The sequence below is a fragment of the Microcaecilia unicolor genome, chromosome 3, assembly GCF_901765095.1.
Source record: "Microcaecilia unicolor chromosome 3, aMicUni1.1, whole genome shotgun sequence".
Taxonomy (NCBI): domain Eukaryota; kingdom Metazoa; phylum Chordata; class Amphibia; order Gymnophiona; family Siphonopidae; genus Microcaecilia; species Microcaecilia unicolor.
Window position 1 is genome coordinate 46,403,543 of NC_044033.1, and position 16,866 is coordinate 46,420,408.

At 39.9% G+C, this 16,866-nt stretch overlaps 1 protein-coding gene across 1 annotated transcript in view; it reads left to right on the forward strand.

The window, feature by feature from the left end:
* Nucleotides 1-16,866, forward strand: part of ZNF318 (zinc finger protein 318) — a 118,835-nt gene that overhangs the window by 99,610 nt on the left and 2,359 nt on the right. The window contains 20 exon segments of the mRNA XM_030194587.1: nucleotides 6,415-6,477; nucleotides 6,479-6,515; nucleotides 6,518-6,559; nucleotides 6,562-6,617; nucleotides 6,980-7,076; nucleotides 8,473-8,558; nucleotides 8,560-8,592; nucleotides 9,035-9,092; nucleotides 9,095-9,144; nucleotides 9,146-9,245; nucleotides 9,248-9,378; nucleotides 9,380-9,610; nucleotides 9,751-9,866; nucleotides 9,868-10,718; nucleotides 10,721-10,796; nucleotides 10,939-12,883; nucleotides 12,885-12,911; nucleotides 12,913-13,042; nucleotides 13,045-13,136; nucleotides 13,139-14,676. Coding sequence (XP_030050447.1) covers nucleotides 6,415-6,477; nucleotides 6,479-6,515; nucleotides 6,518-6,559; nucleotides 6,562-6,617; nucleotides 6,980-7,076; nucleotides 8,473-8,558; nucleotides 8,560-8,592; nucleotides 9,035-9,092; nucleotides 9,095-9,144; nucleotides 9,146-9,245; nucleotides 9,248-9,378; nucleotides 9,380-9,610; nucleotides 9,751-9,866; nucleotides 9,868-10,718; nucleotides 10,721-10,796; nucleotides 10,939-12,883; nucleotides 12,885-12,911; nucleotides 12,913-13,042; nucleotides 13,045-13,136; nucleotides 13,139-13,375 — 4,458 coding nt within the window. The 3' untranslated portion in view covers nucleotides 13,376-14,676.

Genomic DNA, 16,866 nt, shown 5'->3' on the forward strand with positions numbered 1-16,866 from the left:
CAGTGTTTCAGAATCTGTGTTCTAGAATCCAACTCTACTCTCCTAGGCCCACTTTATTCTGTTCCAGGCTGCACTGTCATTCAGATTGTATGTAGTTTCAGGTTAATCTGTGTTATGTCCTCGCCATTGTGAGGCCTAATTGACCAGTGCTTGTTGTGTTTCGTGAGCCTGGATGCTAGGGATTCCCACATGTGAGATGACAGAAGCCTGCTTGTCATCGGAGAAAGCAAAGATACTTACCTGTAGCAGGTATTCTCACAGTCCCTCCCACCTCCCCTTGAAGTTGTCTTCTTTATTATTTTCCCTTTTTTGCTGTTATACTCAACTGAGGTGACCGCGTTCGCTCTGCAGGCATTAAGGCACTTGCTCATGCGTGGTGGAGCGTACCTCACACTCCACAAAGCTGCTGTTATGCTTGTCATAAGATCTGGACCAGGCAGCGTGGCCTGCGTTACCCCACTTGTGAGAATATAAGATCTACTGTCCTCTGAGAATACCTGCTACAGGTAAGTATCTTCGCTTTAATAATCTGCAGATGGAAACAGAACAGAGAGATAAATTTGTAGGCACACCGTTATTCAAAGATATTAAATCATAAGCAAATAGTTTCACATAACCCTCCCACAATTTCTTACTAGGATACTGGGCATCCAAATGATGAAATTTAATATGGACATGTGCAAAGGACGCACATAGAGAAGAGCAACCCAAACTTATAAATACATGATGCTAGGTTGTACATTGGGAGTTAACCACCCAGTAAAAGGATCTAGGTGGCAGCATGGAGATTACATTTAAATCATCGGCTCAGTATGTGGTGGCAGCCAAAAAAGTGAAGAGACTGTCAGGAATTAGGAAAGGAGTGGAAAATACAATACAATAGCATAATGTCTCTGTATTGCTTAAATATTGTGTGCAGTTCTGGTTGCCGCATCTCAAAAAGATATAGTGGAACTAGAAAAGGTACAGAGAAGGGCTATGAAAAAGGGGTATAATGACTCTTCTGTGAGGAAAGTTTAAAGAGGTTAGAGCTCTTCAGATTGGAGAAGACAGCTAAAGGGAGATTGATAAAGGTCTATAAAATCATGATTGAAGGGAATGGGCAAATGCAGATCAGTTCACTCATTCAAGAAATAGTCAAGGGAATACACCATGAAATTACTAAGTAGCACATTTAGAACAAATAGAAGAAAATATTTTTACACTAGACACAAGTTTATTTCTGAAGTTAGTTGCCAAAAGGTATGGTAAAAGCAGTCAGCATTAACACACCAAATCTGAACCTTCCAATTTCGGACACCCTAAAAATTCTTGGAGTGACCATCGATCGACACCTAACACTCAAGAGCCATGCGAAAAACACAACCAAGAAAATGTTCCACTCAATGTGGAAATTAAAAAGAGTAAGACCTTTCTTCCCAAGGACTGTTTTCCGTAACCTGGTACAATCAACGGTGCTCAGTCATTTAGAATACTGCAACGCACTCTACGCCAGCTGTAAAGAGCAAATAAGAAACTTCAGACAGCCCAGAAGACTGCAGCTAGACTCATATTCGGCAAAACAAAATATGAAAGTGCTAAGCCCCTACGAGAGAAACTACACTGGCTCCCACTTAAAGAACGCATCACGTTCAAAATTTGCTCACTAGTTCACAAAATCATTGACGGAGATGCACCGGCCTATATGTTAGACCTGATAGACTTACCACCCAGGAATGCCAAAAGATCATCCCGCACATTCCTTGATCTGCAGTTCCCTAACTGCAAAGATCTAAAATACAAATTAATGCACGCATCAAACTTTACCTACTTAAGCACACAATTATGGAATGCACTGCCACGCAACTTAAAAACGATCTACGAACTAATGAACTTCCGCAAACTACTGAAGACCCATCTCTTTAACAAGGCTTACCACAAAAATCAACCAATGTGAATATACATAACTCCTCCACACACAGAACTGTCGTACAATTTCTGCTTGTTATACTACTATCATGTTTTTATCATTTTCATGTTGCACAAAATCCTTCTGTACACTAATTGTATATCTTCTAATATATTTCCACCACTCATGAAGTATTGTAAGCCACATTGAGCCTGCAAAGAGGTGGGAAAATGTGGGATACAAATGCAATAAATAAATAAATAAATAGCTGGGTTTAAAAAGATTTGGACAGATTCCTGGAGGAAAAGACCATGTTAATCAGACTTGAGGAAAGCCACAGATTGCCCCTGAGTATAAGCAACACAGAATCTGTTATCTACTTTTTGGGATCCTGTCCATTCTTGTGACCTGGATTGGTCACTTTTGGGAATGGGATACTGGGCTTGATGGACCTTTGCTCTGACCCAGTATGGTAGTTCTTATGGAATCAGCTGCACTAGAATTGAAAAGATGTGGTAATTATATGACATTTGGTAAAGATTTTTTTTTTTTGTCTAGCTTGCAGACTCGGGTCTTATCCTTGGTTTGGTACTCTGTAATATAATGGTTATGTGGTTTAGATCATAGGGTGGGGCTTGTGTGGAATTTTAAAATAATTTTAATTTATTTACTTTATTACAACCAAGAATAAGCATAGTATGATTGTTGTACACCTTGTCTGGATGTTTCTGAATAGTGCAGACTACAAATATGTACTTTAAAGTACTTGATTTGCTATGATTATCCTACAGTTTCCTGTCTACCAGGCCTATTGCATTTTCTGGGTGACTGAGGAAAATTGAAGATATGGTCATGTTGATCTTACAGCTTCAACTTACAAAGAAAAGAGAGGTCGCCTATAAGAAAGTATTCAAGAAATTAAATTATTTTTCCCAGCGGCATGGACCTGACTTATTCTGATGCCAGGAACACATTATTTGCAGCCACCTGGGATTTTAACACCCCCCTCCTCCCGCCTCTTGCTTAGCCCAGTGATTCAGCAACCAGCTGGCACCATACACTTTTACCAGCAAGGGTCTCTGCTGTATGATGACTGTGAATGAGTCTTTTCAGCGTTCACAGCCCTTGTCTGTCCCAGGGAGTGGAAGCCAAGCTCAAGCATCGGATCTAGTGTCTTCTGCAAAGCCATACAGATAGTCTCAAGAAACTAATTAAATCATGTTCTTTTATAGTAAGTTCTGGGAGTCAATAGTGGCTCCCATTGACCTTTAAGAGCAACTCCTGCTTACTTCCCCCTAATATTCAATATCCGTCACTTTCTTGGAAGCTTGCAACCAGTTCCTTCTCCTGTTCTGTTTTCTTCTCACATTATGTATATCTTGAGTTTGGGCCTCACAGTACCGAAACTCCCATTCTGCTCTTGCCAGATTCTGAAAACTGTACAGGAGTTTGGGCACAGTACAATACCACAAGGAAGCAGAAAGGTCATTCCAGAAGTGACCTCTTCAGCAAGCCTCTGGTGAAGATTAGAAGGAATTAACAAACGAAGGAGAGACATTTAGGGAGGGGTGGAGTGATGCAAATTTACTGGTAGGAAAAGCAGGTGGGATTTGAGACTGACTAGGATGGAGCTGAGAAAGTGTGTGGAGGGAGAAAAATTGTGTTGGGTGATGATGGGCAGGAGAGAGCTTGGAGGAAAGGGCTGAGAGTGAGTGAGTATGGGAGAATGGATTTTGTTCTATGTTCCTCTCATGATGTCAAGGTGGACGCTCAGGTGCCATTAAAGGGAGCTGTTCTCCAGGTCAACTTCATCTTTGGAGAGAGAGGCTCCTTTGCCTAGGGCACTGGTTGCTTTGTCCAGCAATGTTCCTGGCTCTCACTGAAGGTTTTTGGCAAAATGGCCCCCACTTATAAAATAGTGAAAGTACTAGCCTAAATACACGTCAGTTAAAATATGTTTTTTTCCACCAGAAATATATAACTTAACACAGCAGTCTGTGATAAAGAAGAATCAAATGAAATTATTTTAATATGTTAATCCATTTTTAAAAGACATGTTCCTGATGAGTTCTAAGACTTGTCAGATTTCAACCCACTGCATAGATAGGAAATAATCATATGGAGTTTACATTTTTTAGTTCCTTCTCCTGCTATCAATATTCTGGCATCAATTTTTTGGGATGTATATTTGCATAAAAACTATAATTTGACCAGTTGTCAAATTCAGGATTCATTACAAATACTGGAATGACACAAATCATGAGTTTGCCATCAGCTGGTAGCAACGTGGTATTCTGGAACAGTATAATAAAAATGTGCTTTATCCAAAGCATGAGGCATTAAAGCACAATTGAGGAAAATGGAAGGCTGGCATCACCAAATCAGCACACAGATCTTAACAGGCAATGGTGACAGCTAATGTCTGTTTCTTGATGCAACTGCATGGTTTAAAAATTAACCATTCAGATTTACCCTCCCCCTCAAAATGCAAATCATGTTTCATAATATGCAGAATTCCTGTGATATAAATCTTTCAAACTGTTTGAATTCCAGCCATCTGTGATGTTGAGATGAGATTGACAGTGCTGTTCTGATCTCTCTTCTTGAAAGTGTCTTGAGAGGAATTTTATAACATGGCGCCTAGGCATATATGTAGCATCTGTTCCATAATGGCAACACATTCACTTTCATAAAATAGCCCGGTGGAAAGCTGCAGATAACTAGTCATAGATGCTTCAAGGCATAGGTAACTTTGTGCATGTATGTGCTGGTGAGAATTGGTGCTTATGCATCTATTGTATAAGATACACACAACTGCTAATCCTGCCCCTCTACACCCATTCGTCTTCCCTGGAGAATATTTCCACATGTATTACATAAAAGTAGACAGTGTTTTCCTAGCACTTTTATTTTATATGTATGCCAGGGTAATTATAGATGCACCTGCTTGAAAACGTAAAATGCTATTTTGCTTAAGTTGCTTATAAAATTAGCCCTTAAATAAGGCTGTTTCATAAACTCCATGACCAGCTTTGGTCTTCTGCCCCCTCAACCCCCAGACTTTCTCTTATAGTCTGATGGAAGTAGATTCTGTACACTAGAAGTAAGCTTGTTTCCTCAGAGAAACAGTTGTCTGTTTTTTTTTATATACTGTGAGATGTCTCACAAAGAGTTTACTGTCGTCCTGTGTGAGAGAGAATTTAATATTACCTTAAAATATTCTTGAACTCTTGGTTTCAACATTATTCTGGAATTCACATGCAATCGCATACATGAAATTAGCTGATCATGCACTGTTTGGGGGCTATTTGACAAAGTGGATGAAATACTACTTCAAGCAACCATTTATTCCCATCTTTCAGTTTAACACTTAAGATTATTTAACTAGGAAATACTACATCTTGCATACATTTCTTCTCACCCCCCAGACAGTTTAACATTTAGACTGTTGAACTAGGAAGGAAAGAAAACAAATTTAAATACCACATTATTATCTAGAAAGTTAGAGAGAGACAGCAGATGAGGATGATGTGATCTATCAAGTCTGCCCATCCATACAAACTGCTAAGCTTTACAGTCCTTTCCTCTCCTTAGAAGTCCTTTGTGCTTGCCCCATGCTTTCTTGAATTCGGATACATTTCTTATCTGTACCACCTCCCATGGGAGGCTGTTTCATGTATACACACCCTCTCCATAAAGAAATATTTCCTTAGATTACTCCTATCCCCTTTTACCTTCACCCTATATCCCCTTGCCCTAGAGCTTATCATTCAATTGAAAAATGCCCACCTGTGCATTTATGAACTATGAACAGTTCCCTCACATTCATTGTGTTCCTTGTAATCTGTCATTAAGGTAGACAGTGTTGGAAGGAATGTATCGTTCTGTGTTATTTGGACATAAGGAGATTCTTAATTTTTCTTTAGTCTCCTGTGAGCCAGACTAAACAGAATGTTGGTGACATCTCCTTACAATTACTGCTAACTTCTAGTTTGAAGTCGGTTACATTCAATGCATATTATCCTTGACCCACAAAATTCCTTTTATAGCCAGTGGTATGGCAAAAGTGCTTGGGTGGGGGTGCTTATCAATCTTTTGGTGGCTGTGATCCCATGATCGCAGCCAAATTATTGTGTTCCCTCCAAGGTGCAAATAATGATGCACCTATGGGACCCCCCACACACACTCTCACCCATCTAGGTTGTGACCCCAATGAGGGCTTTGTGACCCACAGTTTGGGAAGCCTCTGCCCTAGTTCTTTGTAATCTAAAGACTGTATATTGACAGTCTGACTACCAGATACTGCATCTAGGAATCCTGTTGTTGGCCCTTCCTGCTTTGCAGTGTGCCTGGGTCTTGCTCCCTGCTCCGTGGCGTGAAATGAACCTGTGGGTAACTAAGCAGGCAGTATCATCTTTGTAAGTCAAACATGCAAAGTTATTATTTTTTTTTCCTAGTTTGGACAGGTTGTCCATTCTATGATGCTTATTTTGCAGCACTCAAAAATGTTTCTTTGTTCAACCTAGGACTCAAAAGTCAGCAATGAGAAGCCGTCTGTTAAAAGTCAAAAACCCACTGAGCCTGCCTCAGAAGACTTCCACCAGACCTTTCCAGTTGGCTGACATTTATGATATTACGATGCGGGAAATCATGGTGCAAAGACCTGTAACACATCTGTGGGACCCTGTTTGATTTTTTCACACACATGCACAATAAGAAGCACAGACAGGTATGTGTTGTATGTGTTAGGAGCAGTCCCCTCCACCCTTCCCTCACATCCATCTTTCAGAAATACTTAAATGAAAGTCCAAGGAGGTATAAATTGTAGTAGTTATGGAAAATGTCTATGTGCCTATCACTGGACTTTTTTTTTTTACAACATATTTTGGGTTTTTTCACTTATATTCTAACCTGTTGTTTTACCTTTTTCACAGGTTGGTTTCCTTTGTAGAAATAGGGAGGGGGATCCATTTTTCTTTTCTGTTAAATCATTGTACCCAGGTTTTAGGTCTATTTTAAAACATGTAAAAGGAAGGAAAAAAGGAATACCTTTTAAGTCGTTGCTGTTTCTGTGCCTCTCACTGCAAATAGACCCTGGATCCCTACAAAAGACCTTGGGCTATGAAGAGCCAGAAGGAGGTGAAGGGCTCGTTCAAACCCATTGATAGATTAACAGTCCCTGCCAAAGGTACCTACCTTCTTTCTATCAAGATGCTTCCTAATGGAGACATATAGATGTTTTAACTATTGTTTGTAGTATAAGAACACTGAGGCAAAGTTGAGAATACAGGCCATGAGTTTCCTTTGTCAGAACTTGGAGATTCTATGTGGGATAATATAGAAGGTAAATGTCTGTAATATTTTATTTGATGATGTGTGGACATTTTGGTAAAATCATTCTTCACACATGCAGTAATGTGGTATGCATTAGGTACAAAGTATTTGCCTGCAGAATGACATGAGTAAACCGAAATAAACACAAACATTAACTTTCTTACTGATTTACAACAGATTTGGAAATACAAGTTAATGCGTCATAATGTAGAATACTTGAATTTACTTGATACACACAATTAAAATGTAACTTATCTCGTATAGCTTAGGGAGAATATAAGGCTTTCAAATGCTATGGAGTTGCAGTGTAGTGGTTTTTCTTTGGTTGGTTTTTTGGCTGGGACATAGCAGCTAGACTATGCATATTAGGGTATTTAACCTTGTTTAAGGCTTTCTTGTGTTGGAGGAAAAGGGTATCATCGATAAAGCTCTGCCAATGACTACCAATAAAGATTTTTTCTTATGAGCACTTATTTTGGTTTACAGAAAAATAGGTTTCATTAAAATGTCTGGTGGGCTGGCTTGGTGACTTAGTTAGAAGTGCCAGGCATTTCAGTGCAAAAGATCCTAGTTTGATTCAAGGATAAGCTAGAGCTGCAGATACTGCAAAAGTAGCATTCCTGGTTCCTGGGCTGAATGAAAATTTGTCATAAGAGTGGCTCTTGGTGGGTGGTGGTCATGGCATATGGTTTTGGGCCCCAGGTTATATGGCTCCTGACATATGATGACCACTGTAGTACTGTGACTGGGGGTGAAAGGGTAGAAAAATAAAGCAAAATCCCTTGGGCAAGTAGATATGAAGGCTCATGGCATCAGATTCTAATCTCTTTCTGATTGAGTTGGAGACAATAAAGAACAGAAGGTAACTGCTGGGGTAAAAAAGGTTTGGTATTTGTACAAGAGTCTTGAAGAAAATGGTACTGAATGCATGTAGCAATTTGCTGAGAATAATGCAGAGGTGTTGGTATTATCCTTGGATATGAACTTTGAAATTACACCAGAGAGAGAAATCCCAGGTCAAATAGCAATTTCATGATCTTAACAAATAAATCTACAAATTGTAGTCTCTCCAGTAGAGAACAATTTTGGTGGCATTCCTACCAAAAGATAGAAAATAGCATCTTGGAAGTGGTTGAGTGATTGTGCATTTGCTCTTGGAGGTGTGATCTGTTTTGTTTCTACTTAACAGCACTGTCAGCTGTGTTAGTTATATACATTTTCAGTGTTTCTCCTACTCCTTCCTGTTTCAGGTGCAGAGTTTCTGATTCCCATCACTGGATACTACTGTGAGCTCTGTGAAGAGTTTGTTGGTGATCAGATCTGTGCTGAGCAGCATGGTGAAAACGTTCAGTCACAATTCAAAGTACAAGGTCTGTGCCTATTGTATCATGTACCAGTTGCCCCATTGTTGCAACCTATTTTTTCTCTCCTTCTCCCCAATATATTTATTTCTGCTTTTGAAATTTACAACTGCTGACTGGATTACGTCCATAGCTTTATCATGTAACTGTTAAAGCATATAGAAAACAATATTATGCAATTACGTGATCTGCTTAAGATACTCCTGTTTGTACACCATTATCAATTATTATCATCAAATTCTTTGTCATGGTTAATATGACATCTAAAACTGCTTGTTAGATGGCTTCTAAGTGTTGCATTATTGCTTTCATACCAATTGCTTACATAGAAATAAGGTGAACAAACAAGTTTTGATACTTTATTGGACTATCACTACAACTTGTTTGAACCTTTGTTTCTTTGAATTCTGTCATATTACGTTATACTAATTACTGAAATTTGTTTCCATAGAAATATGTGGACGACAACCCGTTGTACGAAGCAAGGAGGAATCTGGACCATCAAGCAGGTTAGCTGCAGTTGTTGAAGTAGAACGTCGACGGCAGAGTGAATTGAAAAGAAAAATTAGGGGACAAATCAACTGAGGAAAGGGATGAGCAGAAATCTAAATTGGCAAAGAGAGAGGGGGGGAGAGCATGTGGGTAAGGGAACAATGAAATTGAGACACCGCAAGCAAAATGGAGAGTGGGCAGAAGTATGGCAAATCGGAAAAAGGATGAGAAAAAGGATGAAAAGAGGATAAATCATCAAAAAAGGAGCCAGTGACTACATCATCCTTTGGAAAGTTTACCTGGAAAAAAAAAAGAAGAGGATAAACGTCGAGGAGTGACAGCAACCACCCGTTACAAGTGGGAAAGGTACAGGTGGGAATAAAGTGGATAAGACAAGGAAAGGGCAAAAGAAGAGAAGGCAAAAGAGGATAGAGCAAAGAAGAGAAGGCAAAAGAGGATAGGCAAAGGAGAGAAGCAAGAGAGGAAGAGGCGAGGGGAGGAGAGAGCACGAGAGGAGAAGGCAAGGGAGGAGAGGGCAACGGGAGGAGAAGGCGAGGGAGGAGAGGGCACGGGAGGAGAACGGCGAGGAGAGGAGAGAGCACGGGAGGAGAAGGCGAGAGAAGAGAGGGCACGAGAGGAGAAGGGCAAGAGAATAGAGGGACACGAGAGGAGAAGGCAAGAGAAGAGAGGGCACGAGAGGAGAAGGCGAGAGAGGAGAGGGCACGAGAGGAGAGTAAAACACAGTCTGGAAAACAAAAGGGTATTGAAATTAAGCTGTCTGGGAAGACAGTAATCACCCACAAGCACTTGGAAATCCAATTCTACACCTCCAGCTTCAAATCCAAGTCAAAACAAAATTAAACCAAATCTCCCAGTTCCTCTTTTAGTTGTCAAGAAGCCTAACAGTACTACAGCAAGCAGACCAGCTCCTTTGAACACATTCTTGTCTATACAATCATCTGGAACCACCACCAAACCCCTGCCAGTAGTAAAAGAGCCCAAAACTGTTTTACCTCCAGATATAGTATCCAAAGCATTTGGTGGACAGGAAGTAACTCTGAAAGGAACACAGGGAGCTCCAGCAGCACAACAGAAAAAAGAACCCATTGCTAGGCCACCTCCATTGATTCAAACGATGACCATCCAGTCTGATGAGGTTGCTCCTGGTGTATCAGTGAGTGACCAGGCTAAGCTTGCATTGCGTGTGCCCCCTCGTACTCCACCTCCTCCTGTTGCTCTATCAATTGCTAAACTAATTGACAAACCAAAACCCCCCCTTGCTACAGCAAATGCTAAAGATCTCTATGGAATTTTTTACAGCAATATTGGAAAGAGTTCATCTGATGCTAGGTCAGTTAGTGCCAGTATTCCTGTTACATATATGAGCGGGCTAAAAAGTGCTGTGAAAACTGAAAAAAAACCTGATGTATTTGTTCCACCAACAGTAGCAACCCTGAAGGTTATTCCGGTTCGTTCAACTACCGGTATAGGATTGAAAGAAGGAGCACAATCTAGTATGATGCCCACAAAGGGAATAGTAAGTACTGCAGGCATTCAGGCAAATGTTATCAATCAATGCCAAAATTCCCCTTTAATAGGCATTCAAACAGCTGTCCAAAGAGAAGTCTCCACCTCTAAAGAAATTTATCAGGTGATTCTACTAGTTGTAAAGGAGGAGTAGAAACAAAAGTCCTTGACTTGACACCAAATGTCAAGTGGAGGTTAGCCAGAAATCACAAGCACCTCAGATGGAAACAAAGCACTTGAATTGATGCCTGTCAAGTCGGAGGTTATGCCAGGTTATCGCAGATACCTCAGATAGAAACAACAGTTCTTGAATCAATGCCTGATGTAAAGTCTGAGGTTAGCCAGAAAACCACAAGAGACTCAGATGGGCATAGAGACTGAGAAAAAGACAGAATTGGTGGAGAGGAAAGCAGCTGCTTTGCAGTCTTTGAATGTGGTATCTGTAGGAGATACAGATAAGAAAACTGATCATCCAGAGGCTAGCAAAGAGAATAATACTCAAGAGACAGCAGTACAAAGTAATAATCAACCTGTGAAATCCCAACAAATGACAAAAATGGAAACAAGTGTGTGTAATGTTTCTAGCGGGTTTATAGAGATGGGAGTTAAAATACATCTAGGCCAGCCTCAGGTTAACCAGAAAAGAACTCAACTAGCTCAGATTCAAGATGGAACCTTGAAAATGAGAGAGTCAAATCTAACAGAGTTTAATGCCTGTACCAGTGATGTTAACATGGAAAGTACAAAGTTGCATACTGATCCAGCCAGACTTGCAAGTTCACCGTCAGACATTTCTGCATTAGGTGCAGCACTTAAAAACAGTGTGACTGAAGCTACATCTGTGACAGAGTCTAGTTCTTGTAATACATCTGTAACACTAAACATCTCTGAAAGCATAGTGTCAAAAGACAGTCTGAAACCACTGTCCCACCCAGTTGAAGTGCAAAATGTAGCTAAAGTCATAGAACTTTCAGAAAATAAAGCAGAAAATGAAGAGATTAATTTATCAAGTGGTCAAGGAGAAAGTCATAAATCCCAACATTCTCAAATGTCAGAGCATCTAGACAAAAATCAAATGTCCAAGACAGATGCCCCAAAACATTTAGAAGCAGAAGGTTCACAGATGAACATCAGCATAGCCAATAAGAAAGATGATCAAATGGTTGTAAAAGATGCACAGTTAGAACGCAGTCGAGACTCAACAGGCGATCCTATAACCAATACAAAAGTCCGTAACTTAGTAGAAACTGAAGCAGAAATATCACAAACATCAGATGCCACCACAAGTGAAGTAATAGATCAGGTAGTCTTAGGATGTCCACTGCAAATGAATCAAGATCCAATGGAACATTCTGTAGCTGAAGTGGAGACATCTAAATCACTTGAATTAAAAGATGATGGAGTGCTAAACACAGAATTTCAGAATGCAGAATTGTGCCAGATAAACTTGGAGACATCTGCCGCTACAGTTGACATAAAAGAACAGGTAGTCTTAGATGTTCAGCTAGAAGAGAGTCAGGGTCTACTGAATAAATCATTGGCTAGATCAGATAATCATGGAGTTGAGACCACAAGACAGCTAGCCGATATTTCTACAGCAGATACTAAAATTGCACAGTTGAGTAGTCAGGATCCTCTAAATATTTCCGTAGTGAAGATGACTGAGCAGTCAGGTCAAGCCACAGCCCCAGAGCAAATAAATATGACAGAGACTTCTAAACAGTTTACTGATGTAAAGGTTGAAGAAGAGATCAGTCAGAAAACTCAGAACAGACACACTTTAGAAATACCAGATTTGGTAGGTGCACAATTGGAGAATACTGTTGGACAGTGTTGTAACCTACATCTAACTGATTTTGAAACAAAAAATGAAAGTGCGCCTGAAACAGACTTAACATTAAGTGATTTCATTGCTCCAGAAAGTTCTGTGGAAGTACAAACATTGGACATTTCAAGTGCTCAGTCAGAGACTGTTCAAGAATCACTGACCAGTGTGGCAAAAGAATTTAGTGCAGAAAAAATAGCCGCAAATGACCTAATATCAGCCAGTGGCACAAATAAAACAGCAGTCAGTGATTCTAGCCTGAAGCATGAGCAGCCTGAAACCTTAACTCTTAATTATGATACAGAAAATAATGGCAAAGACACTATGGAGGTAGACCATGAACCTTTGAGTATCCTAACCGCAGAAATACTAACAGGTGATGTGGACACACCAAAGTTAGAAGGTGTGTCCATTGGTATGAGTGACTCAGCAGGCAATGGAATTAATGAACAAACTATCAGTTGCTGAGTCAGAGATGGTAGATTGTGTTACATTACCTTCTGGTGGCCAGGGAAGCTGAAAAACATTGTGTGCTAACATCAGAACCAACTAGCATAACACCAACATCCATTGGGGATAGGGCAGAGGGAAGCAGGCCTACACTAGAACTTCAGGGTAAGTGATTTCAGAGAATCCCTTAAGGTTAGAAGAGAATAAAGACAAACGTTCAGACACAGTTGAAATGCCAGCACTGAACTGTGATGAAGAACAATGCAAAACCATCCAGGTCCTGAAAATATTAAAGTCACTGGCATAGAGGAGGGGTCAGGTGAGCCATGTCAGCAGATGGCCAAAGCTGAGGCAAAGTCAGATGAATTGAAACCAACAATCGAGATGGAAAATGATTTTCAGGATTCAAGTACCTTGTCTGTATTAGTTGCTGACACTACTAAAGACCTAGCAGAACAGCCAGTCCCTGTGGAAGAACCAGCTTGTCTTGACCAGTGAGGCAAAACTGGGCATCTTTGTATAATTTGCTGAACACGTTTTTCATCCTGCTGTACTTAAGAGGCAAGAAGATGACTTGTTTTTACCATAATCTCCCCCACCCCAAACAGTTTCATACCTTTTATATGTAAATATCAGATCCTATAGTATGGTCCAGTTTTGCAATATACTTTTTTTTTGCTTTTGTTATTAAAACTGAATCGATCTCATATGTAGTTTACAATGTGGTGTATTTTTTCTTTTCTTTTTAGCATGCGCTCTTTGAGCAGTTCAAATTCTAAACTATTATTTGTGTCAGTAATATTCCATGATCTGGTGAGACGTGCAAGAAGCTGATATCCTGTCTCCGGAAAAAAGATGACCTTACTGAAGAGAGTAAAGGAAAACATCTTGTATTTGTGTTAGATTGATCACCCTACCCCGTTGAAGAATTTGAAAAATGTACATTATGTGAATAAGTTGATTGTTTTGTTTCATGTATTGTAGCTTTTTAAGATTGCATTGTAAACTTTCATTTTGCTGTATTAAAATCTGTACTTTAATGGATACGCTGCATATAAATGTATATATGGATAGCTCATCATTCAGCTGTGAAGGAAGACTAGAGGTTGACATGGACGATGAGACAGCAAACTGGTAAGGCGCTGATGGACACCTGCAACGACACTTTGAGGCCAACTTATGATTTGCAAAATGTCCTTTTGTGGTTGCAATGTGAATCCAGTAACTGTTTGTGTTAAATTGTTTAGCAGCTGCCAAAGCTTCTGAAGATGAAGATGAGAAGTGCAGATTTCAGGACTGGATTTGGGTTCGGTCTCCCAGGCTTTGAGTGCTGACATGCATACTTCTGAAGGGTCCATTATGCGTTGCGTGCTGTCATTGATGCACTCAGTAGTACAGTTTATGAGATGAAAATGTTTAAAGTTATTTGCTTTGGATGAGTGAAGCATTTGTTGTTTGTAAAATACTTAGAATAAATTACAAAAGGTGATTAAAGATGTTTTGCTTCTGGCTTTCTTTATCTTAAACAGTTGTTTTAGGTTTTCTATTATCTTTTTCATGGAAGGAGAAGGAAGAATCTTTGCTCAAAGTCTAGAATGGCGAACTTGTCTGGGCTTTCTTTTTTAATGTAACAGATCTGGTCTGGCTTTATTACAGGCCAAATCTGTTAATAAAACTGCATGAGCTCATATCAATACTTACAAACAAATTAGGCTCTTCGTTATAGGTATAACTTGCAGTTAGAGGCACACAGGTGTATATTACCAAAGGGAAGACATACTAATCTTTGATACCTGCAGGTATGCCATTATAATTCCCCATCTGTCCTAGCATTTGCCATGTTTATTAACTTAAGATTGATAATTTAGAGACTGAAACGCTTTTTTCCAGTTTCAGCCAAAACCGAAAAACTAAAGATTGCTTGTATGCATATGAACCAGTGAGTCCCACTGGGGGTTGTCAGAGCTTGCAGTCAGTAGCCCTCTGCTGAACCCCACAGGAGCTTACCCTCCAGTCCCAGGAACGGCAAGCACAGGCTAACAACTGGGAGAGCCAAACAAGTCTGGCACATTTAGGTTCCCAAGTCAAAGCAGAAAAAAAAAAAAAAAATCATGATTACCAACTTTTATGCTTACTCAAATGATGCAAATTACAATCAAGAGCAATACATTTCTCAAATTATTTTCTAATATAAAAACTTAATTTCATTAATGTTTCCCTACTATCACTATAAGGTGGCCAGTATGTGTGCTTGAAAACAGTTACTGCTGGTTCCTTTCTCATGTAATCTAGCTTCTGCACGTCACAAGTTTGATTAAAAAGCTGCATCTTCATCATATTCCACATAACCTGGAAATTCTTTAGAATTGCCCGAGTAGTATCCAAGCCAGAATATATATAATAATTTAAATAGAGAGACCATATTTTACCTCCAAGCAAAATTGCCTCCGCACACATGGACCTCAGCTAATAAAACCTGAAAGTAAAAGCCATAGTGTTTTTACAGTGGCTGACTTGCACCACATTTGGAGTGACATGTCATATCTGCACAGATAGGCCAATTCTAAGGAGTTTATCTTCCCAATTTACAGACAAATTCCTGCTAAACTTTTGTATTAAAAGCATTTATTTGGACCACTTTATCAACTATTATGCAAGATCATAACTGCATTACTTGCAATCATATTATATGCAAACACACAAAATGCAAAGAGTAACCCTCCCGCCCCCTAAACTACCTTACAATCCCTGGTGGTTTAGTGATGTAGTCGGGACAGGAGTGATCCTCAATTGGTCTTGCCCATGTCAGTTCTACTCTCCAAAAAATGGCTGCCGTGACCTCTTGCGGCAGTCTTACAAGGCTTTTGCGAGAGGTCATGGCAGCCATTTTGAGAACAGAACCAGAATGGGCAAGAGTGACTGGGGATCACTCCTGTCCTGACTTACACCCTGGACCGCCAGAGATTGTAAGATAGGCCTGGGGGGGGGGGGGGGAGACAAAGCAAAACTTTCAGCTTCCACCAAAAAAACAGGTCAGTTTCAGCTGAAACTGGGCAGGAAAAGGATTTTCGGCTAGTTTTGGCACCGTGCTGAAACAAAAATTCAGTTGAGTTCTATTTATATCGTCCCCTCTATGATTTTATGGAATTACACAGTGGAGTAATGTCTGTGAAATACAGGATGTTTCATCTAGATGTTTTAACTAAAGGGCCATCAAATATCCCTTTTCACATAGTTGAAAGCAGGATAACTCTGTGAGGATTCCAGAAATGAATGGCAAAATGCACGTGTCACCTGTGTGGGAACTTGTTTTGGCAGGCTGACTTAGTCACTCATAATTTCCAAATATCCATTTGGTGCTAAGATGATAATATTTAGGGATGGATTATTGCAAGAGATTTGGGTGTTTGGAGGCCAAAGTTGAAAAAAAAAATAGTTTGGCTAGTAAATGGATTGACATGTTCCATCACAGAGCCTACATCTTGTTGCAGACTGAGAGAATGATGTGCTTATCGAGAAGCTGACCTAGTCACCATTTCCTGAGAATGGAGTATTGGCACTAATCAGCATTTTACAGTCAAACATGGTAGACTTGCCGTTATTTTTGGAGCTTACAAGCTAATCAAGATTGACAAGACACATAGCAACAATAGTTGATTCTAGTCACTATAAATGTGGGTGATAGCTCCAGCATTTGCAGGTAAGTGAACACAAGTGATCATAGTAAAGCCTATTTCATGCTGACTGATGTTTCCTCTTGTTTGCCCACAAGTCGGTAAGTTAATTAATAAGTTCTTAGACTATTGAACAGAGTAAACACTTTTTTCACATAGTAAAGGGAACATAATCAGACTAGTAAAATATCAGCCTACTAGTTAGCAGCCGCCTGTGAACCAAGGAAACCAGGATTCAATCCCACTGCTGCTCCTGACTTAGAGCAAGTCATTCACACGCCATTACCTGATTTGCAAGCAAATTGTAAGCTCTCT